This window comes from Drosophila ficusphila, unplaced genomic scaffold (assembly GCF_018152265.1).
Source record: "Drosophila ficusphila isolate 14025-0441.05 unplaced genomic scaffold, ASM1815226v1 contig_197, whole genome shotgun sequence".
NCBI classification, from domain to species: Eukaryota; Metazoa; Arthropoda; class Insecta; order Diptera; family Drosophilidae; genus Drosophila; species Drosophila ficusphila.
Genome location: NW_025064091.1, coordinates 6,193,122 through 6,213,951, shown reverse-complemented (window position 1 = coordinate 6,213,951; position 20,830 = coordinate 6,193,122). Strand labels below are relative to the sequence as shown.

Here is a 20,830-nt window from a genome sequence, read left to right as displayed (position 1 = left end):
CGTACTTATATATTAGTCCTTTACTCACTTGACTTGCTCTTGCCTTGCAATTTGCTTTCTCAATGCAAGCTCAGGTCGCATTTCTTCAACGATTTTCCTCTATTCTTTTCCACCCAGTGTCCTCTTTCTAATTGCGCTTATTACGCTGACAAGAAAATTGCTAGCGAATAAAATAAAAATAAAATGTATAAAATAAACGGAAAAGTAAAATGAAATCTGAAATGAGCAATCCAATGGCTTTGTGGTCATATCGGATTTAGATATATCTGTCCTTTTCCATGACATAACATATGCATAGAATATGATATGTGTGCATACTCTGGGGCTCCCCTGCATTTTCTCTCGTATTTTTCTTTATTTTTCCTCCTGTTCAACAGTTGCAACTGCGCGCTTGTGTTTTTCTTCATTCGTAGAAAATATCTGAGAGTGCACAATTATCGGTTAGTAGTCGTCGCATCGTTAGAGAATCGAGATATGTTTTTCACATTTTTAATGAATATAAAAACTGTGTTAATTTTCAGCTAACTTTGTGATGTGATGAAATATTTGCAAAATCCATAGAAAGTGTTTTCATTGTGACTTGTGACTATTTCATTCAGCCAGAATTTAAAGTTATGCAAATTATACTAATCATAGAGAAGGTAATCATAGAGAAGGTTGATGATGGTTGATGTTTGCAATAAAATTTAAATTTATCTGACATTTGAAACATGCACCTGAGTTCCAGATTAGCTGGCTTCATCAGGGAAAAGCCACAACTTCCCCTTTTCACAGATGGGGAGGTGAATTTGCAATTCCATTGCTTCGATTGTCAGATGGCAAAAGTGAATTGGCTGCGGCTGTAAAATAACCAGACAACCTTTTGTTATTCCCTGTAATTTGCCCCGGCCAACCAATGCACCAAATTCGATTCCGACTGGTATGGCAGGTTCGGGTTCCGATTTCGATTCAGATTCAGATTCAGAAACGGCAGCTGTTTCACTTGCTGCATTATGCAGTGCCTGCAGTGTGTACAATTTTCGAGAGGCGGTCCACAGGCAACGCAAATTTGCAACATTTAAGCTGGCAGTTTCAGGCAGGAAAAATAATTTAAAATGAAATACGTTCAACCCAATGCAATAAGTTTGCCGTGCTAAAACCAAACAAAACCGTACAATAATTCGATGAAACCGTAAAGCAAATTAACGCGGTTTAAAATTTAATTTTTCTCTCTCTTCCTTTAAAAATGAAAAAATATGGTAAAATAAATGTGGGTTGTATATCGTTACTATGGGAGACAGGTTTGCTCTTCAATTTTCATTTTCCCAATATTTATTCAATAATTTATGAAGTACCGAAAAACGATGCCAAAGAAATTATGATTCCTGTATGCTGAGAATTATTTAAGTTCCAATTTGGCTTTTGCGTTTATTTATCCACAGCCAAATGCCAACAGAAGTGAAATATTTGCGAGACAACTTTGCATTTTATATTTTCGTTTTGCCACATATTTACTTTTCATAAATTAAAAAAACATATTTTGCATATTTATGCATGCAGGAAATATTTGCGAAAGAAGCTTCTGTTAATATTTTAATATTTACCCTATCAATACCGCTTAAAAATCTGTGAATCAAACGCCACAGACATCTCAAGCTATTTCTTCCATTTCGAACACTTGGTGATGCCAATCTTTAAATGTTAAGATTCACCTTTACCTTTTTTTGAGTTCCTTTCCCTCTTTAAAATTAAATAAACTGTTCTTTTAACCGCCAACAAGCGATATCAAGCGGAGTGGGAAAGTGAAAACACATTTATCTCGATTTTCACGCTGTCAGCAGCAACTCAAAAAGGCGACAGTTTGTGAAAAAAGCACAAAATAAATAAAACAAAAACCGAAAAATATATAAAAAGGCGGGTGGGACCAAAGCAAACCGAACCCTGCACAAAGTCAATTTCAAGATTTATTTTTCGCAATTTAACATTTCTGTTACGCCTGTCAACCGGGAAAACAAAACAAAAGCCGAGGAAAAACAAACCGAGAACCGCCGAAACACCAAAGAAAAGTCTTGCGGTGAAAGGCGGGCGCCCAGGCAGAAGGTGAATGCGGTTAAGAAAATAATAATAAATTAAAAGACGGTGCCCCTCATCCGAGAGGTCAAATAATTTCAATAACACAAAAAAAAGGAACAAATCTGTGTCCTTACGCGATTTGGAATTGTACAAAAGTGCCGAAGGCACGGACAAAAAGTTAAAACCTGCAAACTTAAAGCATTCGACTTGAAAGTACCCACCAAAAAATTAATTTACGGTATTTAAATATCTTTTAGGATTTATTCAGAAGAAATTACTGTTGAACCAAATATAATCATGCAATATTGTTTTTTTCAGTATTCTTTAAAAATGTTTACGAAAACTAAATTTTTTTCACCAACTTTGTTAAAATATTTGATAAATAAATCGAATGTTCTCTTTAACCAATATACCCCGCTGGCACAGCTGATAAGGTCAAAGGACAAATTGAAAATTCTGTTGCCGATGCTTTTTAAGTATTTTCAATTTCGGCAGCCCAGAAGGAACTCCGCCCACCGCCTTTGTTCCCGAATTTATTTGACCCTGAGGGTCAATATGCAGAGAAGTCGCGTCCGAAAAGTCGAAAAGCAGCGCGAAATTCGTGTATGTTCCGCGCGAATGTAATCAGCAAGCAGTTACGCCCCGCCTCCACTCGCTTCTTCTTCTTCTTTTTTCATTAATAATAAATTAGAAGCACACCGGAAACGGAAATGCGCGTTGGCAGACCGCCCAGAGCTAACTTTATTAGTTTCTTTCACTCCGCTTTTTGCCCGGGGAATTTGCGGCATTAAGAAGAATTCATTTTTGCATTTTTCAAGAATTAAATTCCACAGATTTTCCCCTTGGTGTTTGCTATATATATCTATATATATATATTACATTTTTTTAGGGTCCCCTCCGCCTTTGTGCTCACATGGGAATCCAATTAAATGCTTTGCTAATCCACAGAAAAGTGGGGAAAATCACAGAAAATCTGCGCTCGCTTTTGCTGTCGGCTGCTTAAGTCAATAGAGTAGTAAATGAAGCCTCGGTCTTATCCGCCAACTGCCATCGTCCTGAATGCCAGTTGTACACTAAGAACAAAATAAGTTTTTTTTGCTAATTAAAATGCTGTTTATCTTTAAAATGCTATTACCATTTTAAAGAAAGCAACAGTTCTCAAGAAATAAGTAGTTACATTTTTTGAGTGGCCTTCTTACTACTTGAACCACTTTAAAAGCCTCTCGAGATTTCTAAGATGCATTAGGACTAGTATCATTTTTCTCCTTGTGTAAATCCCAAGCTCTGCCTCTTTGGTTAGTCACAGCTTAAAAGCTTGGCTAATAAAAACTGGAATTATGCGTGAGTGTGTGCCAGAACATGAAGCACATAGATGTAGATGGAGACTCGGATGGAAATTGAAGATGAAAACTCAGACAGAGATGGAAATGTAGATGGAGATGGGTAACCTCCCTGTTGCTGGGAGCAATTAAACGATAAGCGTAATCTGCGTTGTCAATTCACACAAAATGCGTAAAGTCGTCAGTCGAGGAGGACTTCAATTAGCCGACACAAAAATTCCAACCATCCAGCCAGCACTATCCTTTGCGCATATTTCATGGCCCGCACACACCACACACTTTATATATGTATATATACATATACTATGTAGTGCAGAGTCAGAAAAGCGGGGAAGTGGGTGGGCCACTAAGTGCGGCCAATTAGCACAAAGACTGGGGAAAGTGTTTCCGTTTAGCAGATGAGAAAAGCGAGCACCTCTCAAGTGACAATTTGCTTAGCGCTTCAATTTGGATGCGAGCCGAGGGCCAAGTGGTGAGGTGAAAAACTGTAGAAAAGGAAGGAGGCCGTGGGCTGGGGGCTGGGTGGTGGTAGAGCAGAGGGTGGCATGTGGTGACCTCGACCAAGAATAACCCACATTCCACCGCAAATTTTTTTTTCGGACTACAAAGCTGACACAAATTATCATTTTTATACCATTTATGTGTTTACTTGTATGTAATTGTTGAAAAGGACAAGTGTGAGGATGCTTTAAAAATCTGTAAGGATTTCAAGTAACTTTAAAAGGTGTTGAAAAGTATGCTATGGTAATTTCTAAATTGTACTTTCTAATAGGATATATTTTTACAATTTCTGGCGACCGTATCTCATGAATCCGATTTATTTGCAGGGTTCTATCACGCAAACTAAAGCCACATCTTGTTGCGGACACCGTTAAGCAGTATATAAGTCGGGCCCAACGCACAACCAAAAAGGGTTCTCAAGAGCAGCAAAATATGGAGTTTTTACGCGGCGTCTATGCGTTTATGCAAGTGAGTAGATCATCGGTGAGTGTCCACTTCCTTTTTAACAACCGTACTAATCCATGTGAACTTGCTCTACTTTTATACCGCCTTTGGTTGATTGATTGATTATACCATACCATACTCTACTCTACTACTACAACTCAACTCGAAATCAAACCAATTATATCTCTAAAACCAAATCGATTTGAGTCCATAAAAAAAACCGCAATACAAAAACGCAAAGCAAAAGCGAATCGAATATGTTACCACTACCTTCTACTACCTATATATTTATACTACTACTACTCTACTACTATCACTCTTATAAGCGTAACTAATGAGCCAACCAATTACCAAATACGAAAGACAAATAAGCCGAGAGTATCAAATGTATCTTACACTTAATACTGACCCCCCAAAAGTAAAACCGATTCCTCCCATGTGTAAACTTCAGAACTCGACAGATGCCTGTGGACCGTCGTAATTTGGAAGCCTAACTCCATATAACCATCGTCGATTAACAATGCGAAAAGGAAATACCAAGCCCAAACCATTCCATTCCAGTCAAAAGTAATACTCGTCCCACCACTTTACTTTTACTTTTCCCCCACCATTCATTTCGTTTGTTTTTTGAGTTTAGTGGCCATGACTTTTTAACCATCGCCATTCCATATAACCCGGCCCCTAGATGATAACAATAAAGCGAAATGCAAATGAAAGTAACAAGAACCAGAATAACAATACTCGTAATAATGTACTTACCGTGAGCACATTCCTTCAAAAGATCACAACAAAAGAAAAAAAACAAAAAAAAATACCAAATGAACATTCACAAGAAAAGGTCATCAAAAACCAGAGAAAAGAAACCAAGAAAAAATGAAATTAATATGCAAAACATTCATCAAGTAGGATTTTCAACATGAAAAGCCAGCGGCGGGACAAAAGATTATGACGTCTCTTTCTTGCCCCCCACAATTGCCGTCTCTTTCGAACGTTGCAAATTCTTCATTGAGACCCATTTCTGAGCCCATTGTCCATTAATAACCATTGTCCATCCAACATTCCCATCTCTTTCTATCTCTATATCTCTCTCGGATTACCTCTCTATCTCTCTCTTTCCAACACACACACACACACACACAATATATACATGTCTCTGTCTCTATCTGTGTCACTTTGTGTCTCTTTCTGTGTTGAATTTGATTTTTGTTTGTAATCGGCTGTGTAATCAATTGATTAGCTAATAAAATTGGAGTCTATGAAAATATTATCGTAATAGTTACTATATCTATGTCTGACCTCTTTCGCTGTTTGTTTGTGTGTTTGTTTGTTTGCCTTCTTGGAAAAATCAAAATTATTAAGCAGTTTTTTAGTTAACCTCTATCTCTAGAAATTCCAATGATTGTGTGCGTGTTAAAGCCTAAGAATTACCACCAACGAACACAGATACTCTCACAAAAAACTCCTAAGCCCCTCGTTTTATAGCAGTTGAATAGGGATTTTCGAGACGATTTGTATAATTAAAACATAAACAAAATGCTTTATATATTCTATACCGAACGAACCCCTAAACCCGTAACGAAACGAATTAAATCGAATATGTGCCACGTGAAGGTCGACTACAGTGGAAACGGATACGGAAACGGCAGTGGCGGCTATGAAGCAACCCTGACAACCCTGCCAAGCGACAACCCAGAGCCGGTAGCAGTAACCGGAAGCGGAATCATCGTGCGATCGATAACCGATAACGACAAAGAGGCCGAGGCAGCAGCATCAGCAGCTGAGGAAGCCGAAGTCCTTTGGCCAAAATCGATAGACAGCTGCAATACAACTAGCAGTACCACTATCAGTACCAGTTCCAGTTCCAGTTCCAGATCAGATCCTGCCCAGAAGAGAAGGCTCCCTGGTACGAAAACATCGACAAACAAACCCAGAGACAGTTGAGAGTGCGGCAGAAATAATGGGCATCGGTGCCAGCTGCGGTGAATTACGAGCAAGAACTATGAACTACGATCGAATAATGCTAACGAATGTGATAACTCGTATGTACATATAGCCACGTATATATCAAAGTATATAACAAAAAATATTTACAAGCGAACTGCAAAAATCGAAATAAAACAAAAACGAAACGTGACGCGCGATAACTTAGCACCACAGAGCAAATAAAACATGTAAAAACCCAAAATCAAAAATATATAATTGTAAAATCAAATGAAAACAGGGCAACTCGTGAAAAGGTGGCCTTAGCTTGTGCGACTGAACAACCAAACCAAAACAAATCAATTCGTCGAATAACGATAACCGATAAGCAATAAAGCGATCAACGAACCAGCGGTCAATTGAATTAAGAGCGATATCCATATATCGAAATCAAAAGCGATCTCAACGCAAGCGGCGGCGGCGGCGATAACAATTATCGATTGCCGATAGACTGGCTCTGAACCACTGCTGGCGGTGTGTGTGTGTGTGCGCGCGTGTGTGTGCGGTGCCGCCCACGCGGCCACGCCCATCCATCCCCACTCCCCCGCCAAGAGCAAAGTGATAGAAAATGGTAATTACAAATCAAGCAATACTAGTTCTCATTTTAAAAATTCACCACCCACTCTACATCCGTTCCCCCGAAACTATCGAAAATATCGAACTTCTGCTCGGATTCTCTATCGATCTCCTACTGTAGGGACCTATTGCTCTCTCTCTCTCTCTATCTTTCTCTCTGTCTCACCAGTCCAGCCCGTCCTGTCTGTTTCTCTCTTTGTCTCCTTTTTTTTTTTAATCACACTTGATCTGCGCCTTGTTTTTGCTTATAAATATTGCAAATATATATACATGATTATACTGTAGTTGGTTAGCCTAAATTGTGCTTTTGAATTTATTATTTTAATCGTTGTCGTTAATGTTTATGATTTTAAAGTCGAAACCCGATGTAAGCTGACAATTTTTTGGTTAACAATTCCATACCTGCTTTGGCTTTGTCAACTCTGTCTCTTCTTCTATCTATTTAATACCTTCCTTAACTTTTTAGTGTTTTATTAAGTCTTGTAGAGCGCGATTACAGGATTCCAGATTTAAAACAGATAAGCCCAGAACAGAAACAGAACAAATCAGGGGATGCAAATTCCAAAAAAAAACAATAATCGATATTTCATCAAAAACGCAGCCGCACCGCGCAAAAAAAAAAGGAAAAACGATAACCAGAATTTTAACCCGACGATAACAGATTGCTCGCCTGCCACTTATAAATATGCTGTCGACGTCTACGTTTAAAATTAAGATAATAGCATTTAATTGCAATTAACGAATAACTTATGAAAAGATCATGCTGAAAACCAAATCAAATTTAATACAAAATGAAGTTTGTATCGATTTCTTCGCCCTCACCCTACTTGTGAATCTTTCTCTCTGTATCTTTCTGTCTCGATATCTCTCTGTCTCTCCTTAGTAACTCTGACACACCCACACAGTTACAGACTCACATACACATGCAGACTTTGTAAAAGTATAGTAAAGTGTTGCGAGTGCCTGGCGATAACCGATAAACAATCACGATAAACATTATGACAACGATAAGCTGGCAAGAAACCGAAATTGCAAAAAAAAAAAAACGATCAGCCAATGTTAAACTTTTCAGTTGATTTTAATTATGATTTTCCACATCTATCAATAACGATGACTATTTATGCGTATGTAACTAATTAAGTAGGTCAACAAAATGCAATCGAAGCAATCGATAACTGTACCCAAATGCTATCGCAAGGCAGAAGGATGTGAGGGATCAAATCAAATCTGAATGTCCTTAAACCAAAGATAGCCCTTTAAATAGCTCTATTGCCGCGTATATGGTGTTCTGTGTAAATATATATATTTTGCAAAAAAAAAGTAACGCGACTAAAAAAAGAAAACAAAACACATAAAAGCAAACTTGAAATTGAGCAATCTTAAAATAATCCTCCTCATGTGGACCAATTATCGCCAAGAACCAAAAACAAAACCCCTTTGTATCTCTTTCTCTCTTTGCCGCTCTCTCCGTCTCTCTTTCTCTATTTAAATATTTTTCTCTGAGTCCAGATAATCCCCGTACCTGAAGTCTAGATAAATAACCTTCACCTTACTTAAAATTCGATAAGAAAAACCAAAAGCAAAAGAAACAAATAATTTCCAAACAAAAATTTGTTGACTCTCCCTCACCGCGCACACCCCAAAATAAGCTTTTGATTTAAGAAGATCTTATGTTCCTGTAAAGCCCTTAGTTCTCTCACCAATCCTGTTCTTTTTCCTGCCCCCGCCGCCCCCAATCAAGTAGTTAATGGCCCTAATACAACCCTACAGTACCGAAACCGAGAACAAAAAAACCTCCAAAATCCCAAAAAGAAAGCTACATCTTGCACGTGTCTTAAGCCGTAAACAACTCAATCAATTGCAGTCTATTGTGTTCTATAATATGCATACTCGTATTTATATCCATAATGCTACTCGTACTGTACCAACTGTATCATTTGTTGTATTGTTTGCCGGATATCCCTGTAGTAACTTGAGCGTAACGTACACGGAAATGTTTCGATCGGCAGATCTCAGCAAGCAAGCAAGCGGTGATTATACCCAACGTATCGTAATCAATCAATATCTATCTCGTATTGCGGCATTTGTGGTATTGTATCCGTATTCGAAATATCAAGTGCAAACTACTTTAATTACCAACTAAGCCAGATATATATCAGCACACATATACGCTCTAAATTTGAACCAAAAATATTAAGAATGACAAAGTCTTTAATTATTCTATTGTTCCAATCAAATTATGCATACATGAATTTAATTTAATTGCTTCATCACACTTTATTTTATTTTTGTCAAACCAATAAAGATTTTTAGCAAATATTAAAGACTATAATTTATTGATTAATTATTCAAGCGAGAGCGTATATGTGTGTGGGTAACTAAACCAAATATAAGTATGTCGCATTGTGTATGTGTATGCTTGTCTGTATGTGTATGTGTAATCAGTTGTACGTATATATCGGTGTAGACGTATACTTAATTTTATTTCAATCTTTTTGGTTATTACGATCGATTAATCACCGAGCAACTGCGAGCAAGCAAAATTGTTTTTTGTTTATTTTTCTGTAATTGTAATCGTAAGCGCTGTTGATTTTCCATTGTGCTATCTTTGGATTAATAATTGTTTGTTTTTTTGTGTTTAATAATTTCGATTATCGATAAGTGATAAATGGAACTGAGCCGAGCGGAAGCAACAACTATCGTAATCTACACCATCTATACATATATATCTATATACCTATCTACTCGTACTCAAATTAAATATATCTATAATATACCGTACTCAATATACAACATATATACATATATATATCTATATGCATATCTTTACATACATATACCTCTATATATATATATCTATATATCTAAAGGAACAAAAAATAACAATAAATATTACTCGTAATACCAAAAAGTAGTTGTCGTTGTTGATGTTGTTGAAAATGTGCAATTTTAATTGATTGAAAACGCAAAAAATATCAAAAAAACTACCGGGGAAGCCAAATGTAAACGAACGATTTTTTGTGTCGAATGCCAAAAAAAAAACTGAAGCTGAATACCAAATAACCATAATCAAGTATAAACAAATATCACAAAAAATAGAAAAAGAACCGGTTCGAAAGCCAAAAAGTATACGACAGTATTCTTTTTGCGCTGACATTTTTGCGAACTCTTTGTTTTTGGAACCGTAAGAAAAGAACCACCCACTAAAGACAATGAAGCAGAAGAGGAGGAAACCCATACCAATGCCGAACTACCCCCACTAACCAAAAAACCCACCCACCACACCACCCCAAAGAAGATACCAGAAAATACCAAATACTACTCTCCAATTCTCCATATTTCTCTCTTTTTCTCTCTCTGTCTCACTCAAAAAAATGCTAATTTCAATGTTTTTGTGTGTGTGCGTGTGTTACGTGCGCTTGTGTGTGTAAAATTCAATTGTATTAAATTTGGTTAAATAAAAAGCGATTTAAGTACGATATATATATTAACAAAAAACCAATAATTCATACAAACCAAAAAAGAAATACCAACTGCTAAGCGGACAGGCAGCATATATGTTGGCAATCGAGCAATTTCTGTGTAGAAATCAGCAAAGGCGTCGCCTTGTCTCTTTCTCTCTCTCCCGCTTAATATATATCTCTCTCTTTTTCCCACTCTCTCTCCGTCTCGTTCACGCCCACCCACCGAACGTGCGCCGCTCTCTTTATATATTTGTATCTCACTCACTTGCCCAGTTCAGAACTATCGAGATTTGTTTTTGTTATCATTTTGAAATTTCGATAAACGAGATTACAAAAATATAATCAACTGAAATAAACGTGTGAAAAATATTCCCAAAAATAAGAACCAAAAGCGAAACCAAAACCAATGCAAACCTCACAGTTGACATGAACAAATCTATACCGTATACTACCAATATACCGCATATATACTAACCAAATCGATACTATTTACTCCAAGCTAAACTATATACCATACTATACTCAAAGATATACCAAACTATCCTATATACTTGTGCAACTTGAGCCACAGAGACAAAAAAGCAATAAAAAAAACACTCACAAAGTAGTAAACACCCAGAGTTGATAAACTTTTTCTCGTATTTGATTTTGAAACCACTCTATAACTGTATGATACTGCAAACACTATTCACACTTATGACTACCCATGTACCATACAATAAATACGTATAAGTTATAAGTAAGCAGCGATAAAATTGAAGAATTTCACTTATTTTGCTGCCAATTGCCCTCGCTTGACCTTGTTGTTTGCATTTTGTTTGCCAGCCTTGGCAACCCTGGCTGTGAAGAATCACCGTGAAGCATGCACCTCTATCTATCTGTCCTCTCTCTTTCTCTGAAAGCAATTTTTGTAAAAATAAAAGAGCACGTAGAGCTATTTATTTTCCCTGAGTTTTTCCGCTTTTGTTGTGGCACGTTCAAAATGTTTAATTTGTATATCAGTAAATCAATTAACTAGCCAAAAAATAGACCTTAATGAGTCCAGGCCTATGAAGCCTGGACTTGTGTAAATAAGTGCCGATCAGCCGAAGTATGAATTAAATGTCACAAGTCGATAAAAATGGTTTGACCCATATGCCAAGAACACATTTTATTTAACACTAACTCCAATGAATAAACAAACAACTAATACCCACCCATATATACAATATATATATATTTATAAATATCTTACTATAATCCCTTGTATTTGTATCTTGCATAAGTGAAAGCATCCAGTCTGCCTGCTGACTGAAAAACAAAATAAAAACCCAATAACTGATACCCAAAACACGAAAAACAAACAAAACAACACCCCTGAAAAGCCTGTTGTTAGTTTTCACATTTATTCCCATTTTTTGTTTAGTTCCATGTTAAGTTCTCTGCTGAATTTCCTGGGGCCAATTGTTCATTTAAGTCGCCAATTTAAAGTCGGATCCAATGATGTGTAACCGGGTGGCGGGGGGCTGGTGGCGTGGAAAAGGGAAGGGGGCGTGGCCCACTGATGTGTATCTGTCCTTGTTGTTTGCTTGTTTATTGCCACCAGGCACTTGGCACTTGGAGCTCAGAACTCAGTGCTCACAGCTCCTGGAACTGAATTTCAGCTTCTGGAGACTGAGAGTTAGCTGGCTTCAATTTATTATTGACTGGCTGCAAGAGTTCTTAGACGCATCCTAATGAAGCGTAAGTGGCAAGCACTGCGGCAGGACCCATAACAATAACAAATGCGGGGCAAGCCAGTACAAGTACAAAGCCAGTGCGTCCTTGTTGTAGCAAAAGCTTATTTTTATTGCCCCAAATATATTGCCAATGTTGTTCTAATAGCAGAAACGAGCCGGAGCCACTGAGCTTCCCCATTTAGTGGCTACACAAACAGAAATTTTGTAAAATTCGGAGGTTTTTAAATTTACTTGAATTTTTTTATATATTTTGTATTTTAGTTGTCCACAAACTTAAAAACATTTAATTAAATATGTTAATGTTACCCAAACACAAAATTTATTTAGAAGAAGTCCAAATTGTGTTTATTAATTTTTTATTTTTCCATATATTTGTTTAGTTTTTTAGCGAATGTTGTCCTTAAAAAGCTTCATCAAACGTTTCTCTATGTGTAACAACAGTGGCACTAACAGTCGACAGTCAGTGGCAGTTACCAGTAGGCGAAAAGGGGGATTGGTGCTGGGCGACCGGCGAAAGGGGGCATAAAATTCATTGTTATGGTTACTGGGCATAAGTCAGTCAGTCGGGGAGGAGTCTCCGTAGTCCGTAGTCGAAGTCTTCTGGCCCTCATTTCGTTAATCAGCCCTGAGTAAGTCAGTCCAGCGCACATGATACTTATTACACATGCTACTTACATACACCCCTGCCACACAAGGGCGGCGAGGAAAAGGGGGTTGTTCATCCACTTGGGCTGAATTCCATTATAACCCAAGGGTGCACTCGGCCAGATTGGGTTGGTCAAAGGATTTTGGACTCCACTCCGCGGGATGGGGATCGGCGTACAGTGCAGGCCATCGGTATAAGGTGCTTAAGTGGGGATCTCCAGCAGAGGTTAAGAGTTTGATGTTAAACAACCAGAGGATGTTTTGAAGTATGAATCCTCGCTGGCAAAATATACATATCTATTGGATCTTGGATGACAGGACCTAAATGCATGGGTCGCGCTGTAGCCTGCCCCCGGAAAATCCACCCCCTGGCCTGTTTCTGTTTTATGTGTGCGCGCATTTCCCATTTTCTTTGCCCGTTTCGATTTCGTTACGTAGACACTTTCGCTTTATGGTTTTCCCTACTTTTACCTTTGATTTACGCCTTTCGAAGATCATCGCTCTGTCTCTTTTCGCAGCTCACTTTCCCTCTTCGTCTGCCCCAATCTCTCTGTCTCGCTCTCTAAATATCTCTCTTCCTCCATCTTTTGCCCTCTCTGTCGTTGATATGAGATGTGTTTTTTTGTATAGTGTGTGTTCGAACCCGAGTCCAAACCCTGGAAAGTGCTAAAACAAAAAATATATTTATATTTGAGAAAACCACCCAGAAATCCAAAAGTAAACGCCTCACATAAAGATTGACCTCTGCTAATTCAAATGTATAAACTCTGCCAATTTGGACCCAACATCCCAACAGAACTCACGCCAACCAAACCGAAAAAATATATATTTATACTGTGCCAATTGAATTGTGATGAACGTAATGCAAAAATCTGCCTCTGCCTCTCACCAAAATCACCACAAAACTACAACAGCAAAATACAATGCGTATCGCAAAATCTTAATGCCCAACAAAATGATAAGACATTTCCAAAAAGACAGCAAAAACAGCTAAAAGTGAAACACGCTAAAAGCACAGGACACGAACAAACACCAAGTCACGATCACGATCACGAGTTCACCAAAGTCACTAAAGTCACGTATCACCAAAAGTCACCAAAGTCACGAATCAGCATCAAATTAGCAAATGCCGAAAAAAAAGCTCACACACGCCAGCACACTTTAAAAGCCAGTTATCCCAAATTAAAAACCCTCCCGGTAAAAATCTGGAAATCTCTGACGGATTGAAAGTCACTCTTAAAATTAACTTAACAACTTGTATTTTAGTTATAATAAAAATAATAAAATCACCTGGGTATACTTAAAATTTATTGGCTTTTTAAATCATAACCACTATTAATTTTTCCTGGTGTTTTTTTTAATATACCTATATAATTTTTATAAGTTGAAAAAAATTGACTGTTTGGAGATTTCCGGGCCCCCGGATAACTAAATTAGTGACCCAATCTCACGCTCTATTTCCGTCTCACGAATCACGCCGCTCTGTCTATCTCTGTCACGTTAACTCACAATCACGCTGTCTCTATCCGAAAGCCCAAACTCCTCCCTCCATCTTTCTCTACTCACTTTGGAATCGTCGTCGGCTGCCAAAAGTGAAGACCCCGTTTTCTCTCTCTGTATCTGCATAAGTACACTAAACTTAAAACATTAAATTAAATGCCAGCAACTAAAGCAAAATAAATTGAAGTAAAAGAAACCTATATAAACCTACTCACTATCTATCTCTCTCTCGATCACTCAATCACGGATTCACTTACTCACCAAATGAAACTATGTCTCTCTCTCTCTCACGCAATCTCACGACCCCACCTCACAAAAGAAAAGCAAAATACAAAAAAAAAAAGAAGAAAAGCAAACGAAAAGCAAGCGTTACCAAAACAAAAACATAATAAAGCAACTTCAAGATAATAAACCACACTCTCTATATTTATATACATGTATGTATCTCTGTCAGCTTTAAGTATTTCGTATATATAACATGAAAGTAAGTCGAAACCAGTAAAGAAATAAACCGCAACTAACAAACAACTCCAAACTTCAAACAACAAACTCGAAACCAAAAACTCCAAACTACAAGATACAAGATACAAACGCCAGACTCCACAGCAACAGTAACCAATGAAACAATAGCAGATATCAAACAGAAACAAACCAAACTATATTCGTACCATATCTATACTTTTATATAACTAATAGCTAGCTGAATGCCCTCAGTAACCAGATGTAATTGACGTCATTACGATTTTGTGTTTCAAATTGACCTAAGCAAAGTTACATAAAAACTCCAAACTTGCTATAACTAAATCAAAATTGTAAAGCTAAAAAAGTGAACAAATGGTAGAACTTAAACATAATAAAACCACCTGTAGGTATGGCCAGGGCCCAGATGGATGTTTGCTAAAAATGTTTATTGTCTATCTGGGTTGCTAAAAAATATTAAAACGAATATAAAATCAGAACATTATTAAGCCTAGTACCCAGCTTTGCCGCGCTATCTGTCTCTCTTTACCACACACACTCTATTTCTCACAATCTCAGTAAATATATATGCCTATATATAATATATGTATCTCTCTCGCTCTCTATGTCTGTTTGTCTCACTCTAACTTGTGTATTGTGTTTGATTTTACCTAAAAACTAGATTAAACGTAAACCGATTTTCAACCATCTTTTATAAGCAGTTCTCGTACATTTTCGCCACATTCAATTAAATTCAACTCAACTCAATTCAATTTCAAACTCAAGCTCACCTAGATTTTTCACCACGTATTAATATATATAATTCAAATAACATTTAACTACTTATATATTCAATTTGTTTCTATATTGTACTCACTCTCACTCGATCTCACTCTATCTCTGTTTCGCTCGCTCTCGCGTTCTCAACTTCACCACTAAACCACACCACCACCACCAAAGACACCACTCAACCACCCAGATCACAGATCACAACTCACCACCAAGTGGCACCCAAGTTAAAGAACTCACCACGATCACAGACCACTGATCACTGATCACTGCAGTATTCAGTATTCACCTCTTAAAGTATGTCTCTCACCACAGCTCAGCTCACGAAACTCACCTCGCCAAAGCCGCCACAAACGAACCACCACTCCAAATTTCAATTTAACTGAAACCACTAAACCACTCACTTAACCACTCAGCCAATCAATCTGCATTCGATTCTAAATCAACTCAATTCTGAACCAAGCCATTATCGAAATTTCACAGGTCTCTCCCTCTTTACTCTGTGTTGTCTTTTGATTTCCCAGCCATAACTAGTCAGTCAGTCGAGCGATTACATTTTGATGAATATCGATTAAGTGGTCATCGTTAAAATCTATCTATCAGTCGACACAAATCCAATTCGATAACGAAATCTGCAGCGAACTTTGATTGGTTTAAGTTAAAAATCATACATGGCGGCCAAAATTTGGTCAATTTTTCTTCTCCGAAAGAAGTCCTCATCTCTATTGATCTGTAAATTATATATCCGCCTTAAATGCAAAAAAAAAACCCCAAATTTGCATTCCCAGCAGTTCAATCACTTTTCGTTTTTCTCACACCTCTCTCTATCTCTTTATATCTCTTGCTCATACACATAAACCTTAGTTTTTAGTTTCCTTGAGTTTTGTTTCAATACCAGAAAAGAAAGGAATGTTAAAGCTAGCTGAGGAAGTCGAAACAATTGCTGTGACACCTTACTATACTTACCTGCCATAAGAAATAACAAAAGTAAAAAAACGAAATGAATTCGAGAGTTATTCCAAAAGCAAATTGTATTTATTTCGCATTAATCTTAAAACTCTCTACTTCGCATGCAACTCGAAACGTATATTTTTATATAAAATAATAAATTTAAAGTAAAAACAAATAAAGATACAAAGAAAAAACATATATCTTCAGGTTGCAAGCGAATTGGAGTCCCCTCTATTTACTGATAAGTGAGTTAGCTAATTGTAAGGCCCCCTGAAAGCGGAAAAGAAATTGCTTATGAATGTACATAACCAGATATATAACCCCATATGATAAAGCACCCGAGAGCAGTCCTCTCGATTTCATTCAGAACAGACATATAGCAAACGTTTTGCGTTCCAGAGAATTATCTCACCATCCGTTTTCTTTTAACTATTTTGGGTTACTTTTTGCGTTTGAACTTATATAACTAAACCTCTGCCAATACCTCCAATAATAATGCTCTCTCTCTTCGTCCCCACCGAAAAACACCTTTTAAAACAACAACCCACCAAACAAACCACACACAAAACACGATATCCTCCGATAACGCATCGATAACGGACAACAGGTGTCTCATGTCAAAATCGATTCACCTGTTTTTCGCCTGCACACCAACGCAACGGTTATATTACTGATCACATTCTCGATTGCTGTGACGACGCGGCAGTACGTAGGAAATCCCATAGACTGTGTACATACAAGGTGAGTGATCCCAAATCAAGAATCTCTTCAATTGATCGACCATTTCGATAGTCCTCTAATTAATCGCCAAATCTTTTATTGCAGAGACATTCCCGAAGATGTTCTCAACACATATTGTTGGATACACTCAACGTATACAGTGGTCGATGCGTTTATGAAGAAGCAAGGTTCCGAGGTGCCTTTTCCCGGAGTTCACAATTCACAGGGCCGCGGGCCTCTTACAATAAAGCACACAAAATATTATCAATGGGTAGCGTTTACACTATTTTTTCAGGTGAGTCTCTTTTCAACATTTTCTTTCAAAATCATATCCCTTCATCAAAAGCTTGAAAAACAAAAGCTTCATCCTGTGGTAACGAAACTGTATAAAAGCGATTTCCAGCTTTTCCCGGGTGTAGAACTGTAATAGTGAGAGCTTTGGGAAAATTCTTGGAAAATTATAAACTTCAATACAAAATAGAGCTTGGTTAAGGACTAACGGAAAAGTTGTCAAAGCTTTTTGGTTGGTTACAAATTCCTTATGTTCCGGTTTTACCCATTTTATTTACTTTTTCTGTAAAAGTTTTAAAAAGCCATTGCAATTTCCGCGTGTTTACTTTCTTCAGCAGCCGTCCAAAGAACTAACAGTAACTTAAACATTTGTGATGACTTAAAAAAACCTTATGCATTAAAAAAATATTTTTTTGTTTTTTTAATTGTCAAAATTTAAAAAAAATTTACAAACCTGGTATACTGAATTTTTAGGCGTTGAGAATAACGAAAATAAAATATTCCCTATCAAAAATAAATTTTTATTTTTCAAAAAATTGTCAAAATTTTATTTTGCAATATTGAAAAAAACCTGGTATGCAGCATTTTTAAGGGTCAAGAAAAATGAACAAAAAAAACAAACCCCATCGAAAATAAATAATTTTTGAATGTTTTTTAGCTTATCCCTAAAAACCGTGGCATACAAATATTGGCTGCTGTTTGAAACTCAACATTGTTAATACCCATACCCAAATATTTTTGAATTAAGGTATGGGACGAAAAGGAAACCAGTCTAGCCGAACCCAGGGGAATAATGGACGTGGTTATCACCACAGGAACACCAATAATCGGCCACCAGCAACTGGCAAAACAATGACCTTTCGCACTTTTCGAGGCGTTGTCTCTTTTGTTAGTCCGGAAAAGCGTAGAATCGAGTGCATGATGCATTAATGCGGCACAGACGCTGCAGTTGCTCCCCGACCATGTTGCGTGTTGCTGCGGGGCAGCAATATTGCCGCCACTGCTGTACCGGAAAAAGAAGCAAGAACTATTTTGGGACGCGCTTTCTCCAGTTCTTCCAGCTCTGTGCGCTCTGTTATTATATTTTGTCTGCGCTATTTTTGTTAAAAACGAAAAAAAAAACATTCTGAATGCAATCGCTTGACCCCGTTTAAACCCGAACCGATGGGCGGGTCGCTGTATTTCTCTGCCGCATTTTTCGAACTCTTCCCAATGCAAGCGTAAACGTCTTTTATCAATTTTATGCGCAGTGTGCTTGATATTTCCATTAACTTTATTTATTTACGCCACCGACCCGCTGGGCAAGCGGGTGCTAAAAAATTATAATTTATGTGGCAAGTGTGGTTCGGAGGGGAGACTCCCCCCTTGTCCCCACCTGATGCCCCTGGGGAATACCCAAAAACAAAACAAAAAAATAACAAGGGATATATACATGAGCTCGTTAAAACGTTTTTGATACCCAATCTGACAAATCATATTTCTTACTGATCGCAACGAGAACTGACGCAACCATTTGACAACGCTCATAAAATCTGCGTGTGCGGTTCCTTGTCGATCATAAAATCATAAAGATAAAGATCGGAGGAGGTGCCGATAGGGCGGGGGGTTCCAAAAGGGGCGGGATGCCAACAAACCATCGAGCAGTCCATCAAAGTGTTTGTCGGAAACGAGAAACTACATGAAAGTGGTTGGGGCAACGGCTCCCCAGATCTTCATCTGCCCAATAACCACAAATTTTATGGATTTACTATTCCTTTGTATCCCATTTGGTTTTATATCTGCGTGTTTCTGCCGCAGGAACATCTTAATTCGCTTAATTTTTTTTATGTTCTGCCTCGCAAGAAATATGTGTCTTCAGCAGAACATGGGAATGAATTTTATTAACTTTCCAAATGCAATTTTCAAAACACCTGCAGTTCAACCCTTTATTCTGAGATGACCTCTAAATACAAGGGATACCTTTCGCCAGTCTGAGACATAATTAACGTGTTTTTATTTTTCGAGGGCGCGCCTCCCTTTGATTTTAATGCATCATTTGGCGCTGGGCCCAATGGCGAAAAATCGGAAGAGAGCCCATGCATTTCCCATCCGGGTAATGTTTTTATGCTTTTCGGGTGCATTAATGAGGCGAGGCAAGGCTTTTTCCGCACATTGTCTTCGCCGATTCACTGTCTGCCAGAATCCCCGGAAAAGCAGGGCCAAAAAACATCGCCTAATGGCCGAATTATGCAGAGGGATCCGCCATTGTCTCAAGACGGATATTTTTCGGGGGCTGAGTATGCTAGGCGACTCACGTAGTGCCTCAAACCAATTGAATTTTGATGGCCAGCCTCCAGTTGCCATTCTCAATTTTGAGACACTTCCTCCGGCCGACTCACTCCCGATTTTGTGGCAACTGCGGCAGCTGCCGAGCTACAAATACGGAACGGGATTCAGATACAAATACAGCCACAGTCGCGGAAGAAGTACTAGAATCTAAGGGGAAATAACATATAATATTCTATTATTTTTACTATAATCTTACATTGTTAAAACTTCACCAAAAAATTAGTGGTTAATCCATTAATTAGGAATATAAAATTAATTATAGAAAGGATCATATATTTAGATAACCACAAACAAAGCATTTCCCAACATTTTAACCAGCACTGTGCCAAGTCAGTTGGTCGCGCTGGGACAACTTAATCAAATCGGCCAGCGGATATGTCAGACAGTTTTTATGCCCACCACTCCAGCTGTGCCCGTCCTCATAAAACTCCAATTGATATGCCCCGCATGATGTCTAGGCGCAGGAATCAAAATACGCATAAATCCCAGCTCCGGCTCCTCGCCACGTCACATGTCCTGCCACAGGACAAAGAGCTCCGGCCGCCTGATTGCAGCAATAATGAGCGGAAATCACAACAATGCAGAGCGGAAACCCTTCATTGCGGCACTGCGAGAAAATCTTTTTAAGTCGGGGCTTAATCAGAAAAACTTGTAGAGTGTTCGATAGAAAGTTTAATTTCTATCATACAACAGCAATTTCTGTATTTCTGAAAACTTCCTAATACATTAATGTTATTAAAAGGCAGCAAAATATTTACCAAAAATTATTTAGAAGAAAAATAACCAAATAATTTAAAGCAATATTTTTACCATTTATTTTGCTTAAGCAAGCCTTTGACTAAAATTTTTTTTGAGTGTATGCTTGCAATCCAAAGAGTTTGCAGCTCAAAGTCAGACTTCTTGATGTCGCTTCAAATCATTGGATATCGGGTATTCGTAGGGTTGTCGCTGTCATTTTCGTTGTCACTCACATTCTCCTCTCTTCACTCTCCTTTCTCCTTTCTCCACACTCCTTTTCCCTCTGCTTTCTTAGCTTCGTTGTCGCTTTCGTTGTCATTCGCGAGTGTGCGAG

General features: G+C 37.9%; 1 protein-coding gene across 2 annotated transcripts in view; it reads left to right on the top strand.

The window, feature by feature from the left end:
• The window catches only part of LOC108097954 (innexin shaking-B), a 140,354-nt gene that overhangs the window by 102,888 nt on the left and 16,636 nt on the right, over window positions 1-20,830 (top strand). For both annotated transcript variants that reach the window (XM_017200561.2, XM_017200562.2), the window contains 3 exons: window positions 4,220-4,376; window positions 17,027-17,160; window positions 17,245-17,434. In XM_017200561.2, coding sequence (XP_017056050.1) covers window positions 4,326-4,376; window positions 17,027-17,160; window positions 17,245-17,434 — 375 coding nt within the window. In that variant the 5' untranslated portion in view covers window positions 4,220-4,325. The remainder of the gene's footprint in view (window positions 1-4,219; window positions 4,377-17,026; window positions 17,161-17,244; window positions 17,435-20,830) is intronic.